General features: G+C 40.0%; 1 protein-coding gene across 64 annotated transcripts in view; it reads left to right on the forward strand.

Annotated features, from left to right (window-relative positions):
- Positions 1 to 18,645, forward strand: part of nrxn3b (neurexin 3b) — a 409,500-nt gene that overhangs the window by 119,635 nt on the left and 271,220 nt on the right. For 29 of the 64 annotated variants that reach the window (XR_015517979.1, XR_015517981.1, XR_015517982.1 and 26 more), the window contains 1 exon segment: positions 5,118 to 5,279. Coding sequence is in view for 55 of the 64 variants with exons in the window: in XM_087297811.1 (XP_087153937.1) it covers positions 5,118 to 5,279 (162 nt within the window). In the remaining 9 variants the exon portion in view is untranslated. 64 annotated transcript variants of the gene reach the window in all.

The following is an 18,645-nucleotide window of genomic DNA, read 5'->3' on the forward strand; positions in this document are numbered from 1 at the left end:
TTCAACTGTTATTTTATTTCAACTCCTACGCTTATGTGAGGTACAGCATGTGCAGTCTGACCAAGCCAGCAGTATATAAACAAATATTTTGTCTTATGTATTAACTACAACATAAGCTCATTCTGAAAACGTACTCTTATATACACATTTTTTGAGATTGCGAACAGGGCTTGATATTAACTTTTTTGACCACCAGCCACTGTAGCTGGTAGATTTCCAACATTACTAGCCACTCGCCATTTTCACTAGCCACAATTTTCTTGTTGGGAAAATATATTTTGCTTGAATTTGACTTTGACGTGCTAAATTACTTGATTTAGATATAGTGTTATGTCCACATGCCTTCTCAGATATTTGCGTATTGCTCTACATCTTGTGTGTATAAAGCAGTGTGTAAGCGAGCCGCACTCTGCGCCGGACAATAGACCGGCTTTGTTCTGGTCTAAAGGAAAGACTATTATAGTTTCTCAAAATAGCAACGCGCCAAAAAACGCCTGTTTTTTTAGACCAGAACGCCTATGGGCAGGGGCGGACTGGCCATCTTGCAGTTCTGGCAAATGCCAGAAGGGCCGGACCATTTTTTAAATGTGGGCCGGTCAGTTTTTATTTTATTTTTTATATGTGTTATTTTTATGTGGAGGCAGCTTTTATCTCTTGCTAGATGTGATATTATGATGATGATAATAAAAAAAATACTAATAAATGTTAAGCATTTGGACCAATCGGCGACGGCCGCCTGATTTCAAGATGGGCCGATCCAATCCGAGGTTACCCGGACGCAATCAAAATCTGGCAAGAATGTCATATTATTTCACCATCTGTACACCAAAATAAATAGTGAATGTCCGTGTCCGTGGGTGGGGCTATGTCGGTGTGGTAATGTGGGCTGATGTGGCTACAGTGCCAGGGCTGAATTTTTGTCCCAGTCCGCCCCTGCCTATGGGCGCACATATGAGTGCAAATGCATTTGCTATTTAAACAGCGTGGCGCAAAATGTCAAAGCGACTCTTGCGCTGAGCTGAAACTAGCAAACAACATTTGCGTCGCGCCTTCGCCACATTGCGCCGGGTGTTTGAGTGTGGGTTTATAAATGAAGCCCAGAACCTTCTCTTGTACATGAAGCCTTTTTTCATATTAGCCTGTAGCAGGAGTGTTTGTATCTGCTGGCCAACTGTTATGATATGCTATTAGATTTGGTACATTTTTTGTTCAGATATTGCTTGAGTTTTTTGGGTGACTTTAAGCTTCACTGGCAGGATTTATATGGAGTGAAAATATGATGAGGGCTTGACAAGTAAGTGCTTTTTTTGATGTAACTACTTTGTTTGGGCTGGTATACGGCTGGAGTTTAGAACAGGCCTCATTTTTTGCTTTTTATTTTGCTTTAGGAGACCAAAATTTTGAGCTGACAGACTGAAGGATGACTCTCTTACTTTCTATGTTCTTTTCCTAATTCATGACAGTCACTGTTTTTGAAATTTGCATTGGAAATTTAAGGAGGGGTGGCCAAACTATTTGGTTGGTGAAGTCACAAAATGCTGAAGCCTTACGTCTTATTCACACGGGACTTCAGCGTCATCGCTTGACTGAAGGCGTGTCTGAATGGCTGACGTGATCGGGGCTGACGTGATCGTCATAGCAGTGTCAGCCAATGAAATTCAGTCAGCAATCGGCCACTGCTGTATTTGCATACAGCGATCTGATTGGCTGATGCTTCCATCAGCGCTTGAAAAGTGGAGCTAGTCCCAACCTCTGCAGCGAGCAACACCTCTGAAGCGGCGCCGACGGATCCACAATGCAGTTCGGCCACGCCTGACGTCACCCATTCAAAGTGAATGGGAAGCGTTGACGCTGACGCCCCGTGTGAATGGGGTGTTAGAGTCCTAAATATGAATCAATAAAGAAAAAATATTATTCTTAAATTAATTATTACTAATTTAATAATTAATTAAAATAATACAAAACCACTGGATGATCTTGAGACATATTTAGTCAAACTTTTAAGCATGCAAACAAATAATAATAAATTGAAAAGCCATCGTAAACAGTATTATCAAGTACAAAATTACATGATGCAATGAATTGCAAGATATAACGTGGATTTTTTTAAGATTCTGAATTCAAAAGCTTGACTTCTCTAAAAAATTTCTGTCATGCTAAACATGTAACAGATAACATGACAGCACATGATAATTAAACCACTGCTACTCTGTTAAAATAGTTGGGTTAAAAATACCGCAACATATAACCCAACTATAGGTTATTATAGCACCTTCCCAGCTATAGGTTATTTTAACCCAATGAATTGGGTTATAAAATTTAACCCAATGTGTTTGGTTATTTTGATATATATATTTTTTTTCCATTCTAGTATCACTATTGCTACTATTACCAGTACTACTACTAATTTTATAATTATGGATGGGTAAATAAATAACATACAGAATATTGAAAATGCTTTATTTCCATTTCATTTTAGTTCCAGACACTTTTGTTAAAATAAATCAAGAATCACAAACAATGAATAACAAATTGCAGACAGTTATAAACTCTGCAAGCAGAAAATTATATGCAGAATATGGAGCTCTGTGTGCTGTAGAGGCTGTCCAGCAGCTGCAGCAAGCTTCACTCGATGTCCTCAATGTACAATACATTTTAACCACATCCAAAAGCTTCTAAAAGATGGTCTTGGATGGTAAAACGGATATAAAAACCATAACACGGAGAGGTAATTTGTTAAAAAATAACAACAAAATTATTGCGTTATGGATTAAATCAACTTTAAAACGCTAAAACAACATTACGCACGCATAATAATACAGCTGTTTTGTGTCAGTTAAATCAGTTGATTGAAAATTGTTGAAATTCAAATTTTTAACCCAACTGCTGGAGTTATTAAATAAATAACCTAATAAAGGTTAAAAATAACCCAACAAATGCATCAAATATTTAACCTAACTGGTTGAGTTATTAATAAATAACCTACTAAAGGTTAAAAATAACCCAACAAGGCACCAAATATTTACCTTAACTGGTTGAGTAATTGATAAAAATCCTAAAAAAGGTTAAAAATAACCCAACAAGGTATCAAATATTTAACCCAACTAGCTGAGTTATTATTAAATAACCTAATAAAGGTTAAAAATAACCCAACAAATACATCAGATATTTAACCTAACTGGTTGAGTTATTAATAAATAACCTACTAAAGGTTAAAAATAACCCAACAAGGCACCAAATAGTTACCTTAACTGGTTGAGTAATTGATAAAAATCCTAAAAAAGGTTAAAAATAACCCAACAAGGTATCAAATATTTAACCTAACTAGCTGAGTTATTATTAAATAACCTAATAAAGGTTAAAAATAACCCAACAAATGCATCAGATATTTAACCTAACTGGTTGAGTTATTAATAAGTAACCTAATAAAGGTTAAAAATAACCCAACAAGGCACCAAATATGTTTAACTCAACCATTGGGGTCAATAAATAACTCAGCATTTTTTAGAGTGTACTGAAATCTAAAAGTCAAAAACTCCTGCCCCCAGTGGAATATCATGTCCTGCTCTTTTCTCTCTTTCCTTTCCTGTTTCTCAAATCTTGGGAAGAAACAGTTTTTTTTTTTAATTTCGAGACCAACACTAATCCATTCATGGGTCATTTTTATTACTAACGTACTTCTAACCAACTAATGTACTAACACTCTATATCTTCATCGTTATTTTCTTTCTCTTTTAATTTCATCCATTAACAACCGTTCTGTTCACTATTGTTTTGATTTCCTTTCTTCCCCCCTTCTTCTTGAAAGCACTCAGGCATTGGACACGCTATGGTAAACAAACTACATTGTCTGGTAGATATCATTCTTATTGTCCTTTTTTGGTTTGCCGTGTGTCCCTCTCCCTTGTTTTTTTTTTCTTCTTGAGTTTCATTCTAGACACTCTTTCCAAAAAATGAGGAAACGGGTTTGTATTACCAGGACTTTTCACATCCTCCCCTCTTTTATCCCCCTCTCGGACTTCCCTACCATCTTTTTTTTTTTTTTTTACAGTTTTTATTGTTTATTTTATTTATTTTTTTTTTTTTATCAAGCAGGCTTTTACGTCCTCACGTTAACGTTTCGTAGAGATTCCCATCATCACCGGGACGTTCACCGGAACTAGTAAAGTGTTTTTCTCCTCACACCAAGCATCCACATTTTTTGCGAGGACTGTCTGCAATAACTGACAGAGGATTTCCATGAATATCCACAAGGCTATTTTCAACCTTGCAGAGCCTCCCAAAAAAGAAGAAGAAGAAGAAGGGAAAAAAACATATCAGTAAACAAAAAAATCTGGGAACTCTGGCAGTTGATACATCCATGCCACTGATGGCATCTCCTCATCTCCACCATTTCATTCACCCTCATGCATTACCACGACTAATACTACATCCAATCTTTCACTGCACTTCCACTGAAAATCCCCTGAGTGTGCTTTCTGCATGTTGTTTTTTGTGCTGTGTGTCTTGTTTTTTTGGCCTTCCATTATTTTTTTTTTTAAGATCTGCATGGGTGCTTGCTGATTGGCTTTGCTCCTCCCACTTTTCACCTGACCAATCAATCATCAATCCAGTCTCATGAACAAAGATTAAACATTTAATGTTCCTAGTTGACTTCCTTTAATGCATGCACGTTGAAGTTATGGTATGAGTCTGAAGTTGTGTTTATGTGTGTGTGTGTGAATTTGTGATACAAAGTTACCGTACCCCCCCAGAACTAAAACAAGTACAAGTGATTTGTCCTTGGTTTTAACATTTACTAACCCTAATTTGCTATAATCCAAACCAGATAAGAATTCATTTTCTTAACCCATCAAAGATGAAGAAAATATTCGCCAGCAATATTTTCTTTACCTGTCCTGTGAACCTATACTGTACTAAACTATCATCAATAAAACGTATCCAGACCAATGGTCCAGAGAGGTAACAGTAACTGACCCGTATTGGGGGAAAATCCAAACAAGATAAACCAAAACAGACAATACAAAAACACGAGAGAGGTTATCGCTCAGGTTAAAAGCACTTCTTAGAAAGAGTTACTGATTTGTTGTTTTCTCCATATTGTCATCATTTAACAGGTTACTATATCGGTGGATGGTATACTCACCACCACAGGATACACTCAGGAGGATTACACTATGCTGGGCTCTGATGATTTCTTCTATGTCGGAGGAAGCCCAAGCACTGCGGACCTTCCTGGATCTCCCGTCAGCAATAATTTCATGGGCTGCTTGAAAGAGGTAAGTCCTGTAAAGTTTAGAATTCTTTTACAGAGCAAAATCGAAAATCCTACACACCGGGACGCTTTTCGTTTTCGTTTATCGTGAGCGTTTTACGAGACGTTTTTCTGCATTCAAACCCATGCGATTTTCACTGGCGTCAAGCAGAAGAGTATGCAAAATCACTCCTTGACGTTAGATGTCTTTTCTGAGGCCAGCTTCCAGCCTCCACCGCGGTGACTGAAGCTCTGCACAAGACTTTTGGCCAGCGGAGAAATAAAATGGTCGTGCCCAACCGAGTCTGGTTCTCTCAAGGTTTTTTTTCTTCACTCTCCTAAAAGGTGAAGGTTTTTTTCCCTCTCCGCTGTCGCCACTGGCTCGCATGGTTCAGGATCTGTAGAGCTACGCATCGATGAATTTGCTCTTCAGTGTTATCTCACAGTAATGATTAAATCACACTGAACTGAGCTAAACTGAACTGAACTGAACTTAAACACTAAAAACTGAACTACACTGTTCCAGTTACTATGACCATTTATGTGAAGCTGCTTTGACACAATCTACATTGTAAAAGCGCTATACAAATAAAGCTGAATTGAGTTGAATTAAATTGAATAGATGGCGCTACACAACTTCTTCTGACAGCTGCTTATAACACAGAGGAAGAGGAGGAGAGGAAGTTCACACGCTTGTTGTTAAAGTTACTGGTGACTCGAACAAGCATGGATGGTTCAAGCAGCAGCTCCAGCTCTAGCAATGAAGAAAGGATTATTGTTCATATCGCCTCTGGGCATCTTCTTCAATGTGCGCTCGCATTGACAGTTTTGCGCTTGAGCGCCTCCAAGTGCTGTTTACTGTAACTTCAGCAGCTCCGTGCACATGAATATAAGTGCCGATTTAATTGGTGGAGAAGGTTTAGAGGCGGCGCGTTAAAACAAATAATGAGCATGAAACGTTTTTTTTTTAAATGACGTTTTTGCACCTGGAGTTTTGCGCGTTGGTGTGCACGATCACATTGATGCCCTTGATTTAGTCACGAGGCGTTAAACGTCAACGGAAAACGTGAGCAAAAAACGTCTCTGTGTGCACGGGCCTTAAGACTAAAACTTGAGTATTTTTGTAAAGAAAACTAAAGCAGTAGTATACAGAGTAAATTAACAATAAGCGGAAATACTAAAACTAAATAAAACTAACAACAGCTACTTAAAAAAAGAACTGAAAATTTTTTTGAATATGTGTGGGATTTCGCGTGCCTAGTGTTTCATACATCTGAAGTTTTAGTGCGCACACACATTTACAGCTTTGTTCGTACGCATTGTTTTAGTATGAATTCAAACGCAAGTCTTTGTACATGAGGCCCCTGGTGACTGTGGAAACTATTTGAGTACAGTGAACTCACTGTCAAGTTCGAGAATCCAATCTGAGATGATTCGCGCTTTATGACATGATGCGCTATCCTGCTGGAAGTGGCCATCAGAAAATGGATACACTGTGGCCATAAAGGGATACACATGGTCAGTAACAATACCGTGATGATTTTGTCTACTGACAGTCTTAAAACATTGTTACTGTAATAGTAATAGAGTCTGAAGATGAACTTAAGGGCCTACTCATACTATGGTATCCGTAGCGTGCCCAGGCCCGTTTCCTGGATTGTTTGAGAAGTGTGAGTGCGCTGAATCGGGCTCAGGCACGGTTCACTTGGGCTTTGGCGCGGTAGGCTTGTGTGTGAGTGCAAAATGCACCAAAGCCCGAAACATGACTTGTAAGGGTCTGTTTCAAATGGATTTATTAATCATACTTACTGTTCAATGAACGCAAACTGCTGTAGTTTATTAAAGACGCAAACCCCTCACTGCATGACAGCTGCATACCTTCAGCAAACCTCCTAATTTCTGCAGCACAAGGGCTTTATGACTGTTTATTAGGGATGTAACGGTATCAGAATTTCACGGTACGGTAATACCTCGGTATGAATGTCACGGTACGGTATTTATTGAATCATTTACAGGAAAAAACAAAACTTTTGAAAATACTCCAAAAAAGTGCCAAAAGTGTCAATGACATACAAATTAGCCATCTATCTGTAAGCTTTGAAACAGGAACTTCAATTTTAATAACAAAAAAATATTAAACCATGTAAAAAAAATTAAGTTTCAATTTAGTATTGTTGAAAACTCATCACATTCAACATTTAATCACTCACTCACTTAGATAGAGATGGGTTTTAAGGAAAATTATCATATAAATATAATCTGGTAAAAGCTGGTATCTCTGGGCATTTACAATGTCCCCTGCAACAGAAAAAAAAAACCTCTCATTTGGGACTGAGGTTTCTGGGACAAGAGAGATATGACTTGGCCCAGGTTGACAGCAGTGGGTAACGTTGTGCATTGTCTTTCCCCCACTTGAGAGGACAAACCATGAGTAAGATAGAGGTCTCATGTCTGCATCAATCTGAACAGTGTGCTGACAACACCGCTATTCAGTACGCGCGCGACAACACAGCTGATAAGAACTCGCGCGACAACAAAGCTGATAAGAACTCGCGCGACAACACCGCTATTCAGTACGCGCGCGACAACACAGCTAATAAGAACTCGCGCGACAACACCGCTATTCAGTACGCGCGCGACAACACAGCTAATAAGAACTCGCGCGACAACACCGCTATTCACTACGCGCGCGGCGACAACACCCGCTTTAGAGTTTTCCAGCTCTTTTTCATCCCCGCTTCTAGCAGCACACTCCATTTCCGCATTACTGGATCTGTAGCGACAACAGACCGCAAGGGATGATGGTCAAGCATGGGCTGATGGGAATTGTAGTTTTCGCTACCTCCCGTTCGCTTCATTCGCCTGAGCAAATTTTCTCAGAAGACCTATAGTTTTACTGAGTCATGCGACTTCGGTAATATCGAAAAAAATTAATATTGTGGTATGACGGTATTTACAATACCGTTACATCCCTACTGTTTATGAGCGCCAAAAGTGGCATATCTGGTTGGCGAAATATCTGACTGCGTGTCACCGCATCCCTAAGGACTAAAGCGATATAACTAGAGAAATCTCCTCTGTGCTGAGCGAGAACGCTTACTGAACAGCGCAGCATCGATGACGTAAGCGTGCCCAGGCCAGATTGTAATGTGAGTGCGGGCCATCGGGGGAGACAGGAAGGGGGACAAGCATGCTTTGGCCCGGTTCAAGGCAATATAGTTTAACTATGCCCTAAATGTTCATAGTGTCCTATTGGTGTTCAATTTGTCAGTCAGCTTGTTGATTTTTGGTTCTGCAGCTGATTTCTCAGCTTCTCAGTCTGCTTTTTATACCGTTGTTTGCTACTGTGCAGTATATAGACAGCCTGTGTGTACTGTGGGGTCTATTTTGTTGCTGCAGTCACCAATGGCTGTGTTTATTTACTGGCTCTTGCTGTTGGCTCCATCGTTAGATGTAATTATAGAACAGAGACAGTAGAACCTACTGTTGTCATAAGGGCCGAATAGCTGTTTCCTGCAGTAATCATGCTCCTTCTGATAAAGTGACATCCACAGCTGCTTTCATGGGGTTTACCACCTGCAGAAGCAGATTCCATTAACTCGCCGGCACACAGAAATCCACGCACGCATGCACGGATACACACAAACACACACTCACAGCTCAACAAACACCCGACAAACACGGGTGGTCTCTAATAACCATCATAATGAAAGGTCACCTTGTCTCTGCTGCTTAATCTGCCACTGGTTTCTCCTCTGCTGTCTTGTTCTATTCCCAATCCGGCTATTAATATCAGCTGCATAGCTGTGGATACTCGTGTGCCTGTCCCTGCCACATTCTGAAACAACCTGTGCCAACAGTGATAAAAGACTTGCTGAGTTAGAATTACCTAAGGAGTAGTAAAAAGGGCAGGCACTCTATTTTGGGTAAAGACAGGGCGAATATAGCAAACCATCCTCTGAGATCGTCCCTCATTCACAAGCGCTGTTTTATGACAACAATGATGGATGATGAACTCTTTGACAGTGTCGAATGTGGCACAACATTTCCAGGGCCATACTGCAGGAACATCCCCCCTGTAGTGTTGTTATGAATCCAGCCCTTGTCACACATCCCGCTCTTCGTCATTTCTGCCTCCCTTGCACAGGGACTGAATACACACTCAGCTGTTTCATCGGTGGATTGTTTAAGCAGCACACACGCATAAGGATGCAAGGGGGGTTCGTTTTGATGGCACTGATATGCTCGTTGACATAAATACTTACTTTTGAGAGATGAACTCACGATTTGGAGTGAGTTACAGTTTTGAGGTGATGCTTCTATGGATTGTTTTAAGAAATGCACACACGTCTCTGCGTTTTGCATTTAATTATGATGATTCATGAAACGCACCAAAGCAACTGAGAAATACTGCAAGCATAACTCATCCCACACTTTGCAGCTTATACTGTGTGCTTTGTATGTAAACTAGAGATCTGCACGGGGCTAAATTTTGAATCGCACTCCCAACCCGCACCCGCCAGGTTTTAGTCCGAACCCGACCGCTCCTGCTTATGTTCAGCATTCGTTGTACCGCTGCCTGACCCACTCCGTTTTCTACCCGCCGCGCCCAGTCCCGCTAATTGGCAGGGGGGAGAACAAAACCAAAAACCACCCAACTATACAGAGTCCAGACAGCCTATAACACGCTGTCTTTATAAACACACACAGCACCAAGCAAGCCAAGCAAATGATGCACACATAGACAGCAACATCACGCTCTCTCTCATTCACACACCTACACACACACACACAGACTGCAACATCACGCTCTCTCTCATTCACACACCTACACACACACACACAGACTGCAACAAACAAGCTAAACGCAGCATCACGCTGTCTCGTTCACACACATGCATACGCGTGCTCGCTCGCTCGGGAGTCGTGAGCGATATTATTAGACCGCCCGCTCCCATCCAAAAATAAACCAGTTACCGACCGATCCTGTGCTTTATTGGGAAATTTATTCTCGCACCGGAAGAAATCAGGTCGGGTCCCGGGGCCTGCGGGAATGCAAACCTCTAATGTAAACCCAGGAGGCACACAACATCATAAGACGTTAATATCAGGTTAGATTTAGGTCGTCAGGTGATCAAAATTCAATGTCTACCCTACGTCAAAGGACGAAGTTATTTTGACGTCCAATAATGATGTCAATTGACTTGATATTTGATTGATTTTAGGTTGTGTTAGGAAAAAGTGACCAAAAACCAACGTCTGATAGATGTCATAGTGGTAAAGTCCACATAACGTCAAGGCATAACATGAGTAGACATTAATTTTTGGTTGATTTCAGGTTTATTTTAGGTTAGACATTGACGACGGCCTGACTTTGGGTTTTGACGTCAACCAGATTTTCATTTCCAAACAAAATCCAACGTCCCAATAATGTTCGGGTACGTTGGAGTACAACGTCAATTTGACATCATTTTGAAATCCTGTGCCTGCAGGGTATGTACTGTATGTGAACTAGAGATCTGCGCGGGACTAAATATTGAATCCCACTCCCAACCTGCACCTGCCATGTTTTAGTCTGAACCCGACCGCTTTTATTTATGTTCAGCATTCATTGTCTCGCTGCCAGACCCGCTCCATTTTCTACCCGTACTGCTAATGGGCGAGGGGGAAAAACAAAACCAAAAACCACCCAGCTATACAGAGTCCAGACAGCTTATAACACACTGTCTTTATAAACACACACACACACACAGCACCAAGCAAGCCAAGCAAATGACACACACACAGACAGCAACATCACGCTCTCTCTCATTCACACACATACTCACACACACACACAGACAGCAACAAACAATCTAAACGCAGCATCACGCTGTCTCGTTCATACACATGCATACGCGTGCTCGCTCGCTCGGGAGTCGTGAGCGATATTGTTAGACCACCCGCTCCTATTCAAAAATACACCAGTTACCGACCGATCCCACGCTTTATTGGGAAATTTATTCTCGCGCCGGAAGAAATCAGGTCGGGTCCCGGGGCCTGCGGGAATGCAGACCTCTAATGTAAACCCAGGAGGCACACAACATCATAAGACGTTAATATCAGGTTAGATTTAGGTCGTCAGGTGATCAAAAATCAATGTCTACCCTACGTCAAAGGACGAAGTTATTTTGACGTCCAATAATGACGTCAAATGTTGTTGATATTTGATTGATTTTAGGTTGTGTTAGAAAAAGTGACCAAAAACCAACGTCTGATAGATGTCATAGTGATAAAGTCCACATAGCGTCAAGGCAACGTAACATGAGTAGACATTAATATTTGGTTGATTTTAGGTATAATTAGTTAGACATTGACGTCAGCCTAACTTTGGGTTTTGACGTCAACCAGATTTTCATTTCCAAATAATGTTTGGGTATGTTGGAATACAATGTTAATTTGACATCATTTTGAAATCCTGTGCCTGCAGGGTATGTATGCAAACTAGAGATCTGCGCGGGACTAAATTTTAAATCCCACTCCCAACCTGCACCCGCCAGGTTTTAGTCTAAGCTAAACACAGCATCACGTTGTCTCGTTCACACACATACATAAGCATGCTCGCTCGCTCGGGAGTTGGAAGCGATATTGTTAGACTGCCTGCTCCCATCCAAAAAAATACACCAGTACACCAGCTCCCGCGCTTAATTGGGAAATTTATTCTCGCGCCAGAAGAAATCTGGTCGGGTCCTATGTACTTTTTTCCAGACCTTCTGTGAGTGTCCCAATATAGGGTTAACTTCCCCATACACAGTAAAATGTAAAAGATTTCTCAAATAAGCCAAATACCAATTTTAATTCAGAGTAGTCACACTGAAAATAATTAGTTTTTTTTTCTACACTACCTGGCAAAATAAATAAATAAATAAAATAAATAAATCCTCAAAGCAAATAACCAGAGAATGCAGACAAAAGTTGAGTTAATAAAGCATTTGTTAACATATTAGTTAACTATTAGTACAGTATATGCCTGAATAATAAGACATATAAACGTTGATTTGAATAGTTCATTAATTATTTACTAACTAATTCTAAATTATCCTAAAAACCCTCAACTACTCTTAAACACAAATGGTTTGTAAATAATGCAATACTTAATTTAGGAATGAAAAATAAATCATTAACAGAGTATGAGTATGAAAATACAATTATTAAGCATATTTTAAATATGTTTATAAGTCAAGAATAGAGCATTTGTAGCTGCAGTTATAAACTGACGTTTATTAATGTAGAGTTAATACTTAACAGATAATGAATTCACTAGATGCTAATGCTTAGAAAATGATTCATAGTGAGTAGTGATTATAAAGTTTTACCCAACTTTTTAATGCATTTGACAATTCAAGTGCAAGGAGAACTGATCACACACACTCTCTGGGGAACTGGGATTGCACAGGCGAGAGTGTGCTTTAGTTGTGTGTTAATTTGGCATGATTTGGCCTATCTTAACTACTCTTAATGAACGTTTATTTATAACAAATGTCTAAATGGATGGTAATTTTGTTCTAAAAAGAACTTGACTAGCTTTCTTTAGTTTGTTCTTGTGGCAGACTAAAAATAAAACTGAAATATGGTATTGACTGCACCAGCCGAACCAGTACTACAGATCCCGAAGTGTAGTGTTGAACTCGCTTAACAGAACAGAGCCACCAACAATTTGGGTGCGTAATTAGCTTTTGTTTAAAAGCACAATATATTTTAGATAGATAGATAGATAGATAGATAGATAGATAGATAGATAGATAGATAGATAGATAGATAGATAGATAGATAGATAGATAGATAGATAGATAGATAGATAGATAGATAGATAGATAGATAGATAGAGAGAGAGAGAGAGAGAGAGAGAGAGAGAGACAGACAGACAGACAGACAGACAGACAGACAGACAGACAGACAAACAGATAGATAGATAGATAGATAGATAGATAGATAGATAGATAGATAGATAGATAGATAGATAGATAGATAGATAGATAGATAGATAGATAGATAGATAGATAGATAGATAGATAGATAGATAGATAGATAGCACTGGTACTGTTTGCATCTACATGCTTCTTCTACTTGTGTGCTTCTCATTAAAGTTGGACCTTCAGCAGCAGCCAGATGCCCGATAACATGCTAAGACACTGAGCCCAGATAGATTAGTGTCTGCTCTATAATCCTGGAGCCCGATCGATTCCCAGCACCTCCCTATTCACAGAAGGCAAGAATCACACAGAGTCTACAGAGTCGTTAAAGGCTGGCTTTGATTATAAATGACACTCCGGGGACAGAGGATGGCCCCCAGATAAGGTGATAAGGTGAGGGTGTAGCTTTAGATAATGCATCCGAGTCTGCGGACTACTGTTTCCACAGCATCTCTCTGCACATTATTTTCCATTATACCGCTATCGATCAACTAGAGGTAATGGCTATTGGAATCATAACCCATGGCATAACTACATTCCCGTGAAAGAAGAGTTGATTGGAGGAAAGTAACAGAACCGCTGAGGAATGTTTTCTGGCTATTTGCTTTGAGTTTTTTTTTTTTTTTTTTTTTTTACCAGGTAGTGTAGAAAAAAAACTAATTATTTTCAGTGTGACTACTCTGAATTAAAATTGGTATTTGGCTTATCTGAGAAATCTTTACATTTTTCTGTGGATGGGGAAGTTAACCCTATATTGGGGCACTCACAGAAGGTCTGGAAAAAAGTACATAGGATTGATTTAATTTGTCCCATTATAAACAAGGCTATTCTTCAATATGGAATAACCCTGCTGTTAAGATAGGAAAGAAAACAGTGTATTGGAAGGATTGGTGTAAAAAAAGGTGCGAAAACAATTGGACTGTATTCATTTCAGGAGTACACTGAAAACCCTAATAAGTTGACTGAGCTAAATTAATTGAGTAAACTCGTTGCCTCAATTTAATTGAGAAATGGAGTCTCCCAAAACTTGCATGTATGAGTTTATTTAACTTGCCGGTTTTGTAGATTATACTTAAATTGTTCAGTTCACCAAACTTAGTACTTAAGTAGATTATACTTGAATTGCTCAGTTCACCAAACTTAGTGCTAAGTTTGGCAAACTGAATAAGGAACATTATAATAAGGATGCCAACTAGGACTTCACAATACAAAAAGTTTGAAGTAGCTTAACAGTCAAGATTACATTTGTGAAAATGACCTATTTTTCCAAAGGATTAATTATGATTTTGAGCTCACTACACTTGAAATCTTAAGTTTTTGCATTTTCATGGTACATAAGTTAAATTAATTCATATTTTTAAGTGATACCACCAAAATGCTAAATTTCAAGTTATGTTCAGTCAACTTTACTTAATTGTTTAAGTAAAGACAACATTAGGGTTTTCGGTGTAGAAGGACAAGTTCAAATGATTAATAAAGGGGATTTCTGGAAATACATACAGTTGCATAGTAGTGCACGATCCGTGGGATGTAAGGCAGGAGCTGAACAAAGTGTTTTATTAGGGTTTCTAAATATGTTAAAGTCGGTGCAAACTACATATTTTGCAACACAGGCTCATTCCGAAAATGTAGTCCCGTAGACATTTCTGGAGACTGCCAATTGTGTAGCCGGAGGCACTTATGGCTGCAATTTATTTTTAAAGCAAATGCTACGGGCCGGTACGACGCCACTCCTTTTGGGGTTTACCGGCCCCAACCGCTCGCACTTTCAGACACGCTCGTACAACAACAGGTCACCGCAGACTTCATTCTTCTTGGCTTTGTAGTAGAGGTCTGCACGGGCCGCGGGACCAGACCAAATTTCTGCGACACGGGAATAAATTTCAGAATAAAACGCGGGAGCGGTCGGTAACTGGTTTAATTTGGGACGGGAGCAGGCTGTCTAGAAATTTTGCGGATATTGCTATGCGAATGAGAGAGAGAGAGAGCTTTGCCTGTGTGTGTACTTGGTGCTTGTGTGTGTGTGTATGTTAGTGCGCAAACGCGAATGAGAGAGAGAGAGAGCTTTGCCTGTGTGTCTGCTTGGTGGTTATGTGTGTGTGTTAGTGCGCGCGCGTGCGTATGAGAGAGACAGAGCTTTGTGTGTGTGTGTGTGTGCTTGGTGCTGTGTGTGTGTGGGTTTATACAGACAGCTTGGCTGTCTGGACTGTATTGCTGGGTGATTTTCGGTTTTGTTCTCCCCCGCTCTTAAGCGGGATTGGGCGCGGCGGGTAGAAAACGGGGCGGGGCGGGCAGCGGGACAACAAATTCTTAATATAAGCGGGAGCGGTCGGGTTCGGGCTAAAACCTGACAGGTGCGGGCGGGAGCGGGATTCAAAATTTAGTCCCGCGCAGATCTCTACTCTGTAGCTCTTCATAAAGACGACAACAAGTTTTGTTTAAGCTTGGGTCGACCATGGCTCATTATTAAATGTATATATTATAACGGTGTAATTTCTCGGCTGTGTTTTTAAAAATGGCAGTTCCTTTTTGTTTTCATTCTCCTCCTTGTCCATGAGCAACATATCTCTGTGAACTAATAGCGTTCAGCTGCGTGTCCTGCTCCGCCTTTTGGTACCCTTTTGTCATGCTAGGCACCCTTTGCAAGGGTTACCCAAAAAATGGTACGGTACAGTTTGCGCTTTAGTACACTTTGAGAGTAGAAACGGCCATAAAAGCTTACCGAACTGTACCGTACAGTACTACTCAGTGGAAATGGGCCATAAAGCAGAGGGGCTAGTCATTACAGGATGTATTATGGCTGTGAGACTGGTGCTGCAAAATTGGAAGAGCTTAGATACTCCATCTTTTAAGGATTGGATTGAGCTGATGATTTCTACTGGATCATATGAACGTATGTTGGCGAGACTTCAGGAATTCAGTCATACTTTCAATCAGAAATGTAGAGGAAGGTTGTTGTTTACAGCATTTGGAGAGCATGTAAAGGAAAAATTGAAGGGTTGTCATTTTGGCTGTCTGTTGTATTAATTTATTTTCAAAGGGACTAAGCCGAATAGAAAATGAATGAAGGAAGATATTCGATTAAACTTACAATCTCACTGTCAGTTCCTCTGAGCTCTGGCACATTTGCTTGTGGTTGTGGGGTGTGATCCCGCCTCTCTGTAACTTCACTGTCATGGGAAGACTGTCTTTTCTGAAAAATATTTAGAAGAACACGCGCATCTTCACATTTGAGCAATGGATGTTAGAAAAAATAACGAGGATATTTTGAAGTATCTTCGTTTTTTTTTTTTTATAACATTCATTGCTCAAATGTGAAGATGCATGTGTTCTTCTGAATACCCCCCCCCCCCCCCATATTGTCATATGCATGACAATAGCTACCAGAGCTTGTAACATTTTAAAATAATACATCTTCTTTTGTGGGCGACGTAAAACATATGCTGCATAAAACATGTGCTCGATAAGTTGGCGGTTCATTCCACTGTGGCGACCCCGGATTATTAATGTTGTAATTTTTGTTTTATTATTATTTCTTGTGTAGGGTATATAAGTACAAAATAAAAATTAAAAAGTTCTAAGACAAACTTTTTTTGGTATTTGGGTGGAGTTTGCATGTTCTCCCCGTGTTGGTGTGGGTTTCCTCTGGGTGCTCCGGTTACCCCCACAAGTCCAAAGACATGTGGTATAGGTGAAGTGGGTAAGCTAAATAGTCAGTATTGGATGTGTGTGAATGAGTGTGCATGGATGTTCCCCAGTGATGGTTTGCAGCTAGAAGGGCTTCCGCTGCTTAAAACATGCTGGATAAGTTGGTGGTTCATTCCACTGTGGCAACCCCTGATTAATAAAGGGACTAAGCCGTAAAGGAATTGAATGACTTAATGGTATTGGAGTGTCGGGATGTTAGTCTGGCCTTTATAGATGATTTATATTTAGTACACACACACACACACACACACACACACACACACACACACACACACACACACACACACACACACACACACACACACACACACACAGTGGCCATAATGATAAAGTAACCCTAATATAAGAATGCTAATATAAGAGTGCAGTTCTTTGTTGATAAAGTGGGGTGGGACATATTGATGAGCTTGGGCTATGACCTTTAGCTTGTGCTAATCTCAGAGCTTCTAATGTGTTTGTATTGAAAAGGTTCCGACTTTCTGTTAACGCAAAATAAACTATTTCTTTGTAGAGAAAATCAATGGAGTTGTTTTGATGGGAAAACCTCTCCAACACAGATGACTTGGGAGCATTGGGTATAAGCTGGTGCTAGATAAGAGTTAAAGAAAAGAAACGCGATCATGTCAGGCTTGCTAAAATATAGATCTTTTCCCAGAGTTCATCACTCTTGTCTCTTAGCCACTGCAGTTAGTACACAGGGCACCTATGTTGATTTACTGTCAAATCTTCCAGGATTATCTGTAATCCTGGAGCTTCAAAATCTGTTTGCTGTGTTCTCTAACAGAACTGCTGTTTGCTGTGCACACATTGGCCCATATACAGCAGCAAGAGCTCTTTCTTTAAGGAAGAAGAAGTAGGGATTAATTTTCCGCTAGAGTGAATTTCAATTTACATTTTGCATTATGTTGTATTGGGCTATAATGCTAACTGTATATATAGTATGTAGTATATAGTCTTTGCATTGGAAAAAATGCACATTATTTGAATAGGTTCTCTTTAGCATTCCAACCAGCAAGTGAGTTTAGAGTTTTTAGAGTATTTCAATTTTTCAAGGCCTTTTTTTCTTAAGTCCAATAGGACCGGGACATATGCCATACCATATGTACCATATACTGTATATATAGTACAGAACAATTCATAAACACCTTATTGTAGACAAAATGTAATCTATAAGTCATTCGAAATTTGAAACATTTCTTAACACAATAACCAAGCCAACTTGGTTCAACCAGACACCCGCTTCAAATGTTTTCAGTTGATTGAATGGGTGTTATCAGTTGTTATCAGCTGATAGATATGGGCCAGTAGGGGCCTTCTGCACCTACTAGTAGGCTCAAAAGGCTGTTTTTATCCATATATAGTTGAAATCAGGCCCCGTTTACACTTAGTTTAAAAACGCATATGTTCTACTGTTATGACATCCGTCAACACTACGCCGGAGTTTTCGAGCGCCAAAAACGAAGCGTTTTGGAAACGCTGGAAAGGCTGTTTTCATTCTAAAACGCTGCTGCTCCGCCTCAGTGTGGATGAGGGAAAACGGAGGCGGGGCTGCCGAGATTCGCTAGCTGATTGAGGCTTTTGTGTCATTGCGAATCCTTCCCTTATTCGTCAAGCCCCTATCACATGACTATAACACATGGCTTTAACGCTACCAGAAGACAGCAGACCAGCCTTCACTGTAAACAACAACATGGACACAGAAATGGGAGCTTTGTTTGCACTATTGTCTGT

This window comes from Danio rerio, chromosome 20 (assembly GCF_052040795.2).
Source record: "Danio rerio strain M-AB ecotype USA chromosome 20, GRCz13ab, whole genome shotgun sequence".
NCBI lineage: Eukaryota > Metazoa > Chordata > Actinopteri > Cypriniformes > Danionidae > Danio > Danio rerio.